Genomic DNA, 9,718 nt, shown 5'->3' with positions numbered 1-9,718 from the left:
CAGCGTGGCTGGTGCGCAGGCGTCACACAATAGTGTCCCACAACCCGGCCACGCCCCTCCGGGGACGAACCGCGGGGCCGGGGAAGGGGAGGAGCCGCGAACCAGCGGGCGGGCGGGGCATATATGTCACGTGACCGACATAGCGACGCGGCGCAGTCGGCGCAGGCGCAGATGCAGCAGCTCTGGGGCGGGCGTACCCGCTGAGGCTACCTTGGAGGTGCCGAAGCTGCTTCCCTTTCCCCTTCCTCTCCCCGGTCTTCTCTGGGTGGTTTACTTGGTGAGTTAATGGAGGAGGAAAGAAAGGCTGGCGCGGGTCGTTGCTCTCGTACCCTTCCTTCCTTAGCGCGGGATCAGGCTCCGCGAGGTCATCCACCTGTCTCACCGGTCCCCGCGGCCCGCCCTGCGCTCCGCTATGGCTCCGGGGCGCCGGCGGGCGCGAGTGCGAGCCTGCGCCAGCAGGATCAGCTTTTAAAAGTGGGCCTCCGGTTTTGCCCTGGTTTCAGCCCCCGATCCCTTTTTGACATTTTCTTTTTTCCTCTCCGAGAAGTGCTTGTATTCCGTTTTGAGCCGTTTGCTCTTCCTTTCTTGCTTATGCACTTGTAACTAACTGCAAGCTCATTTAGAAACCTTGATCCCAGTTACACACTGCTTTGGGAGGGAAAATCCATAGCTCTCAATCCACTGGGAAGGTATCCATTGGGGAAATCGAGCGCATCACTTCTGCAGTTCCCATTGCCTGGTGGATGGGTTAAATGGCCTAGTGGTTTAGTGAGCTTTTCAGTTCCTCCTTGGAAGGCGGTCCTCGGTGCAAATCCTAATTTGAGGCTCCTTGCTAAATTTCTTTCAATAAGAATAGGGAATACGTTTAATTTTCTGTTTTTCAATTTGATAGAATTTAATTTTTCTGGGCAGCCCATAGTTAGATAAATGGCCTTTTGGGGGATGGTTCTCCTTATTTCACATCAGTTCCATAGATTTAGGTGCAAAACAGAGATTAACCATTTTTGCCTTGGAGAAAAATGGTTGTTGTTCTTTTTGTTTAACATGTATAGAGAAAAAAAATTCTCTGGGAAATCTGCTCCTGTGCATGCTAAGGTTTGAATTATGAATTCATAGAATGACAACAGTATTAACCAACTTGATCGTTATTAGGCAAGACATATATACCTTCCTGACCTCAGGATTGAACCCAGTATTCAGGTATGTTAGGCCAGTGGTTGGAGCCACATTGACACCCCAAAGCGTATACATGTTCTAATTGGAAGGAATCGGTATGTGAAAGAATGCAGCTTTCAAAAAAGGGAAATGACATAAAGTTAACCCACATTATTCATGGATTCTCTATGTTAATGTCCTATTTGCTCAAGTTTATTCACAATCCCAAAAATCAATACTTGGCTGCACATTTTTAGTCATTTATTCATTCATGGCAGTGAGAATTTTGAGGTATGATATGTGCACATTCCCAGCTGAAATCAAGCAAGATGTTTGTTGTCTTGTTTGGGGTTTCAGTAACAGATACCCTTTTTATATTTTGTTTAGTGACACATATTTTGTATCCTTCTGGTTTCAGTAGCCACAAAAACAGGTTCCTAAACTCAGTACTCAAGTGCTCTATAGTAGCTCCAAGTATGAAGAGACTCCTGGTGTGTTTTACAGAGAAAACAGGTATGTTAAGATGAGCTTCATTCAGGTATGAGTTAGAGTGCTTCTGGCTTAATTCATAGTGTTAATAAGCAGTGCATGTAATGTCATTGGGCAGATATGCACATAGTAACGTTAGGATCGAAAGTAAGGGCTCATGGGAACCCAACCCAGCATTTCCCTAAGAGTGAAGCCTTGCTTCCAGTTCAGGGCATTATAGAACCTAACTACCTGAATGAGAAGCAGCAGTAGTTAAGACTCAGTTTACAGGTAAATGTTCAACAGTGGGGAATTAGTCCATCTTTGTTTGTCTTTTAATTAGCTTAACTAACACTTGGACAGAGAGGCTCCCGAGTTATTTTTATGGCTAAATATTACAAAACAAAATTTAGTAACGAGTTTAAAACAGAATTCTTCCTTTAGAAACGGTATCATTTTACTTGACATTTGTCACAGCACTTGCCTGCCTTCTACTAGTCTATCGAGAAAGTTTTCTGTGAAATGATACTGAAGCAGAACTAATAAACTGAACTCCACAATAGTCTTGTTTTTAACTCTGTGCTCACTCCCAATGTCGTTTGGAAAGAGGACCTGAGATAAAGTTTAAAATGAGAGCGTAGGTGAAGACTGGAGAACATAACCTTAATGTGCATAGTGTTTGTTTTTCCACTGTCTGCTCTTTATGGAATGGATATCAAACAACCAATATAAAGATGAATCAAACATGGAAGGTTCATTGTCCATGAAAACAATAAAAACAAGTCAGTTACTTAGGTGTTCTGTAGTTCTCCTGGTGTGTGTGTGTGTGTGTGTGTGTGTGTGTGTGTATGTGTGTGTGTGTGTGTATGCGCGCACGTGCGCGAGCGCGGGATATGTGAGTTGCTTTTGCACAGTGTCCTTAAAAAACAGGTAGTGCTAACATACAGTACTAGAGTACACTTTTATAAATTGTTGAGTGATTTAAGTTAAAATTTTCTCTAGGCGTTGCTTTATTCCAGAGGATATATCAGACTGCATGGCAAAATTGTTTGTAATTTGGGGTAAGCACCACTGTTTTCTCTGAAAATTTATGAATGATATGCTTAGCCTTATCCCGGGATAATTCAATTTGGTCTATGAATTCTTTGATATTTGTCATTGACTGGCAATGATTAATATTAATATTTTTGTGCTAGCTACCAGAATATACACTTTGAATTTATCACAGAGCTATTTCAGTAGCTAGGATGTATGTGTAGGTGGCGGGTGCTTACAGGCTTCTCATGATAATTTGGATGGGTAAGAAAGTCTGAAAGAACAATTTAGGTCCTCATTTCATAGCTTTTAGTTCACTGGTCTGCCCCTCATTAAACATCCAAATAAGTGACTAAAATCAGATGTCACTGTGAAACATTTTGCAATTGTTACTATTTAGTTATGTTGTCTTTCTTATTTAAATTTATTGTATATGTATGAGTGTTTTTTCTCACCCAGATATCTGTGTATCATGTGCCTGTCTAATGCCCATAGATGTGAGAAGAGGGTATTAGATCCCCTGAAACTAGAGTTATAGATGGTTGTGAGCTGTTGTGTGGGTGCTGGAATCAAATCCTGGTCCTCTGCAAGAACAAGTTCTCTTAACTTCTGAGTCATCTCTCCAGTACTGGTTATGTTGCCTTTTATTGCTTGATGGTAAAAATACCTTTGTTAGTGTTAGCAAAATGCTTTGCTATTATACTGTAAATGTTGCAATAAAGAAAAGCCCAATATGTTTGTTTGTTTGTTTGTTTTGTTGTTTTTGTTTTTTGTTTATTTGTTTGTTTTTCAAGACAGGGTTTCTCTGTCGCTTTGGAGCTTGTCCTGGAACTAGCTCTTGTAGACCAGGCTGGTCTGTAATTCACAGAGATCCACCTGTCTCTGCCTCCTGAGTGCTAGGATTAAAGGCGTTTGGCCACCAACACCTGGAAAAAGCCCAATATCGTAAGCATTCAGTAATAGATTTTAGCAACATGGAAAAATAACTTTTTTGTGATTTACAAATTTCAGGTGCCATTTTGAAATATTTACGCATGAAATTTTATGATGCTGTATAAAATTCTGAATAACTTGAAATTCTTTTTCATTGTAGACCCTATGTTTTGCAAAGATCAACTTTGCCTCAGACTTAAAAGACTCTTCATCTATGGTTCCTGTTACTTTGTTTTTATACTTCAGTGGAGTTAAGCACAGCACCATACGAAGTCAAATAAGGAAATGCATTCTTTCTCTTGATAGGTCAAAGTGCTTGTAAGTAAAATTTAGAGTCATCTTTTTTTTTTTTTTGAGTCAGCTTTTTAAAAATGGTCTAAATATTTTATTGCAAAGCAGAGTTTAGGTATTATCAATAACAGTATACTGTTGGAAAATTTTTATAATTAAATATGCGACTTGATACAGTTTAGCTGCATATTAGTTCTGTCAGAGAGCATGTAAAAAGTTCCCAACTTTGTGCCTGTGAAGTTACCTCAGTCAATTTAAGAAATATTGCAAGTTATTAAGGTGAATTTTATTATAAGAAAGTATCAACCTGGCACGTTTTGTTTTAAGGATGAGTACATTTCCAAAGATAGGGGATGGATCCATGTGAACAATTGTAGATAATCACCATATGCTAAAAAGGTTTTATTTTCATCACTGAGTACCTTCATGAGTTTCTTTACTTCTCTGAAGTCTAGAATTAAGTCCCACCATGATGATACTTACAGGAACAAACGAAAGTGAAGACCTCATTCATTAATCTTTATTAATTTTGGTACATTATCCACTTCGCTATGGCCTTTTAAAGGCATCAAATATGAAAATATGTCAACATGAGCCTTAACAGTTTGCAGGTTAAAGACATAGGGAAGAAAAGGCACACTCAGACTTGCAGTTTAGAAAATTGTTTATGCATCTTATAAGCAAGTGTGCTTATTTATTCTAGTTTCCTGTTGATGAGAAATGAATAAATAATGATAGTCTATCAAGATGATCATAAAGATAAGTTAAATATTAAGAGTGTGGCTCAGCTTTTATGAATTGCAAGTAATTATTACTGCAACTCCATATATTCTCTGTATGTGTTATAAGTCAACAAATCATGACCTAGTATTTGTTACAGTGTTCCTACAAAGAAGAGAGATACTAATAATGTAGTGTGGTTTTTTTTTTTTGTTTTTCAACACAGGGTTTCTCTGTATTGCTTTGTAGCCTGTCTTGGAACTGGAACTAGCTCTTGTAGACCAGGCTAGTTTTGAACTCACAGAGATCCCCTGCCTTTGCCCCCCAAATGCTGGGATTAAAGGCATGCACCACCACCACCCAGCTCAATAATGTGTTTTTATAAAGACTCTGTGACATGATATTTTCTGAATAAGATTTCTGCTGTTAATATTTGCTTTTTTTTATCACACTGGGAGTCATACACATTCTTTTTAAAAGTTTTATTGGTGTCTTGAAATTTGAAAAGATATTAACAAATATTGTATGTTTTGCTCAGATAACCACATAGACATAATAGTAGAAGGACTGGGAGGGAGGGAATGGAAGAGGAGGGGGTGTAATGGGATGGGAAGGGGTGGATAAAGGGTAATCCGAGCTTAATAAAAACATGATGGGAGTGGCACAGTGAAGCTCATTGCTTTGTGTAATTAATATGTCATAATTATATCATTTTTTTTAATTTTATGTCTTGAAAAGGGCTAAAGCCAACCCTGTGTTGGCTTAGGCAGAAAAGTGAAAAGAAATGCTGAACTTTACCAGATGTCAACATCTGAAACAGATAACACAGAAGTGTTTTTCTAGTGCACCTGTTAAAGTGCAGACTTGCACACAACTCTTGCTTTCACGAACCTTTGCACGTTCAGAATTAGGGAAGTCATGGCACTCAACCCACTCTCTTGTTGGAGACAAAAATATTATCCTGATGGGGCCTCCTGGTGCAGGGAAAACGACAGTAGGCAGGATAATAGGACACAAACTAGGTTGTTGTGTCATCGATGTGGATGATGATATCCTTGAGAAAACCTGGAATATGAGCGCTTCTGAAAAATTGCAGGATGTAGGCAATGAGCAATTTTTAGAAGAGGAAGGAAAAGCCATATTAAACTTGTCTGCATCTGGCAGCGTGATTTCCCTCAGTGGATCCAATCCTATGCATGATGCTAGCATGTGGCATCTGAAGAAAAATGGAATTGTTGTATACCTGGATGTGCCTCTAGTAGATATAATTAGTCGTCTGAAATCAATGAAAATTGATAGGATTGTTGGTCAGAACTCTGGAACTCCTATGAGAGACTTGCTGAAACACAGAAGATTGTGCTATAAGAAGTGGTACGATGCTCGAGTCTTTTGTGAGAGCGGGGCTTCCCCCGAGGAGGTTGCTGACAAAGTGCTGGATGTAGTGAAAAGATACCAAGATGTGGATTCAGAGACATTCATTTCAACAAGGTACTTTTGTCCTAAAGACCATGACAAGAGGTTTCCACCAAAATACTTCACTGAAGCTGTGATAGAGGGATTGGCTTCTGATGGTGGACTCTTTGTTCCTGAGAAGGAGTTTCCAAAATTAAGCTGTGGGGAATGGAAAAGCCTAATAGGAGCAAACTACGTAGAAAGAGCACAGATACTTTTGGAAAGGTGTATTCACCCTGCGGACATACCTGCCACCAAATTGGGAGAAATGATTGAAACTGCTTATGGGGACAACTTTGCCTGCTCCAAAATTGCCCCCGTCAGGCACCTTTCAGGCAATCAGTTCATCCTGGAGTTGTTCTACGGGCCAACAGGCTCTTTTAAAGATTTGTCTTTGCAGCTTATGCCTCATATTTTTGCCTACTGTATCCCACCAGGTTGCAATTATGTGATACTTGTAGCTACTTCAGGAGACACAGGGAGCGCAGTCTTAAATGGGTTTAGCCACCTTAATAAAAATGACAAGCAAAGGATAGCTGTGGTCACATTTTTCCCAGAAAATGGAGTTAGTGATTTTCAAAAAGCACAGATAGTTAGCAGTCAGAGAGAAAACGGATGGGCAATAGGTGTCAAGTCGGATTTCGATTTTTGTCAGACAACTATAAAAAAAATATTTAACGATTCTGATTTTACTGGTTTTCTGGCTGTGGAATATGGAACAATCTTAAGTTCAGCTAATTCTATAAATTGGGCTCGACTTCTTCCCCAGGTAGTTTATCATGCCTCTGCCTATCTTGATCTTGTTGGTCAAGGATTTATTTCTTTTGGAAGCCCAGTGGATGTCTGTATTCCCACAGGAAACTTTGGGAACATATTAGCAGCAGTATATGCCAAGATGATGGGAATCCCTATTCGGAAATTTATTTGTGCCTCTAATCAGAACCATGTTTTGACTGATTTCATAAAAACTGGACATTATGATCTGAGGAATAGGAAATTAGCACAGACCTTTTCACCATCAATAGATATTCTCAAATCTTCAAACCTGGAGCGACATTTATACTTGATGGCTAACAAAGATGGACAGTTAATGTCAAATTTATTTAATCAGTTAGAGAGTCAGCTTCACTTCCAAATAGAGAAGATACTCGTAGAGAAGCTGCAGCAAGATTTTGTGGCTGACTGGTGTTCTGAGGGAGAATGTCTTGAAGCCATTAGCACTACCTACAACACATCGGGGTATATTTTGGATCCGCATACCGCTGTCGCAAAGGTGGTTGCAGACAGGATGCAAGACAAAACCTGCCCAGTGATCATCTCATCGACCGCTCACTACTCCAAGTTTGCACCTGCTGTCATGCAGGCACTGAAGATTAAAGAACTCAACCAGACATCGTCAAGTCAGCTTTACTTACTGGGCTCGTACAATGCATTACCACCTCCTCATGAGGCCTTATTAGAGAGAATGAAGCAGCAAGGGAAGATGGATTACCAGGTTTGTGCAGCTGATGTCAGTGTCCTGAAGGGTCATGTGGAAAAACTGATCCAAAATTGGTTCATAAAGAAGTCTGAGTAGAGTATTTTTCTTGGTAAGAAGCAAAAATAAATCTCAAGAGTCGATTTGGACTGCAATAGCATTTTGTTTTGTATAAATGTTTATGTGTGCATCTGTTGGAAATTCAGTGTCCTGATCCCTGGGACACCTGCATTGTACCTCCCTCAGGTCCTCCAGAAGAGACAGATGCCAGAAAAGTCCCTGGAACCTTGTGCTGTCAAGCTTTCTGTTCATGGTGGGTATGGCAGTTTCCCCTTCACCCCCTCACTTCTGAAAGGAACAAAATATCTGGTGTTCAGCTTGGCATTTAAGAATATTTTAAGTACAGTTAAGTACTGCATCTATAGCCATTTATTGTTTATTTTTGAAACAGTTTGCTGCTTGAGATAGTTAACTCACATAGAGGAAGTAGTAAGATCACTTAGAATCTTCTTTTTTTTAACCCTTTCAGATTCCTTTTTGACAATAGTTGCTTGTTTATTTCCCACACTATCCAGTTAGAGAGTTGGCAGGCCATTCACTGCTCTTAGAATGTTTGTAATTAAGTCGATGAAATTTGAAAATCATGCCGACATTTAACAGAACTGGGGAGTAGTAGACACAAATAAAATGACCTACTTCAGAGGAAGGTGTTCCAAAGTCAGTAATGTTCAAAAGGTTTTAATAAAAGTACAATTATAGACAGCAGCTTTTCTGTATTATTTGAAGTCTGTTCCTATTTGTCTCGCTTTTAATGAACATGTTTGGGTACCTTCATCCACACAAATTGCAGCAAATGTTTAATGTCCATTACTGTGTAGTGGCAGTGATTTTAACTGATATCTGTGTGTATTTCCTGAATATTCACTTTCTGGATTAAAGGCAGTCACTGACCTGGAGTACAATGGGCTGTTCACCACCACAAGATGGCATTGCTTGCAGAATGTGTCTTTGCTGAAGACATTCTGCTTCTAGTTACCTTACAGAGACATAACATTAAAAATTAAAATGATGAAAAAGATCAGTATTTTTAATGGGCAAGGAACAATTTGTTTTTACAAGTTTGAAATTAAACCAATTGCATGTTAATATCAGATCTCTGGCCTGCCTTCTAAATGTAGTTCTAGAGCCTGTAATGGAGGCTGAGAATGTCCCTGGTACAGTGCTTGCGTAGCATGCAGAAACCCTGGGTTCCATCCTTAGCACATAGGAAGGTGGAGGCAGTTCTTAAAAGTCATATTTAGCTACATAGTTTGAGGCCAGGGATACATGAGATCCTGTCTTTAAAAAAAAAAAAAAAAAAAAAAAGAGAAGCCAGAAATGAAAATCCTGAAGCAGTTTATAATGATGGGGACTCAAAGCTCTGTGGGTATTTGTGTATACAGTCTATCATTTCAGAATATTTGCTTCAGTGCATATAACTTAGAAAATTATCCTACTGCTACTGTGTGCGTGATAATGCACTTTCAAAAATAATGGGATAACGTTAAAATAGTTGATTTTTGGACTTAACAGCTAATGGAAGAACATATGAAATCTAAGTAATGTACAACTCGAAAAAAGCTGCAAAACAGTGTGTCAATAAGTGGAAAGCAAATGATACAGCCAGATGGGGTAGAATTGAACAGGAAAAGGAATAAGTACCTGGGAAGCTGAGGCAGGAGGATTGTGAACTTGACATCAGCCTATGCTACATAGTGAGGCTCTGTCTTTAAACAACTGAGCTAACAAAAGGAAAATAATGCTATAAGATAACTAGTTTTCATAGCAGATGAAGTTTTCGGAAGTTGGGCAGTAGAGAGAAAATGCTGTGTCCGCCTGCTTTGCACTCAGCTGTTTTCTTGGGTCTAAATGGTTACCAGGTATCTTCCTTCATGTGGTTCCCATCATCCCTCAGCTCTTCTGTTTTGTTTGTTTTGAGACAGGGTCTCCAGATGTAGCCCTAGCTGGCCTGGAATACCCTATGTAGACCAGACTGGCCACAAACTCATGAGATCCACCTGCCTTTGCCTCCCAAGTGCTAGGATTAAAGGTGTGGGCTGCTATGCCTGGCTTCAGCTTGTTCTGGTAAAGGGCAGATAATCAGCAGTGTTTGCTCACTCTCCCCCCGTGTGATTAGGTGGTAGTCCT

General features: G+C 39.8%; 1 protein-coding gene across 3 annotated transcripts; it reads left to right on the top strand.

Annotated features, from left to right (window-relative positions):
* The first annotated feature begins 143 nt into the window (after positions 1–143).
* On the top strand, positions 144–8,296 carry Thnsl1 (threonine synthase like 1). Of its 3 annotated transcripts, XM_027405340.2 has the most exons (5): positions 144–277; positions 1,574–1,668; positions 2,626–2,684; positions 3,752–3,909; positions 5,341–8,296. In XM_027405340.2, the coding sequence occupies exon 5, from the start codon at positions 5,387–5,389 to the stop codon at positions 7,628–7,630; it is 2,244 nt and encodes a 747-aa protein (XP_027261141.1). In that variant the 5' UTR covers positions 144–277; positions 1,574–1,668; positions 2,626–2,684; positions 3,752–3,909; positions 5,341–5,386; the 3' UTR covers positions 7,631–8,296. The 3 variants fall into 3 exon arrangements, with proteins under 3 accessions (XP_027261141.1, XP_027261142.1, XP_027261143.1); XM_027405341.2 differs by lacking the exon at positions 2,626–2,684; XM_027405342.2 differs by lacking the exons at positions 144–277; positions 1,574–1,668; positions 2,626–2,684 and adding an exon at positions 3,558–3,603.
* Positions 8,297–9,718: the final 1,422 nt, after the last annotated feature.

The sequence above is a fragment of the Cricetulus griseus genome, chromosome 3, assembly GCF_003668045.3.
Source record: "Cricetulus griseus strain 17A/GY chromosome 3, alternate assembly CriGri-PICRH-1.0, whole genome shotgun sequence".
Classification (NCBI taxonomy): Eukaryota; Metazoa; Chordata; class Mammalia; order Rodentia; family Cricetidae; genus Cricetulus; species Cricetulus griseus.
The sequence above is the reverse complement of the archived record's forward strand: the minus strand, read 5'-3'. Positions and strand labels throughout refer to the sequence as shown.

Excerpts from the sequence above, each read along its gene's own strand:
- Thnsl1 (XM_027405341.2), top strand. The coding sequence starts at position 5,387 with ATGCTGAACTTTACCAGATGTCAACATCTGAAACAGATAACACAGAAG.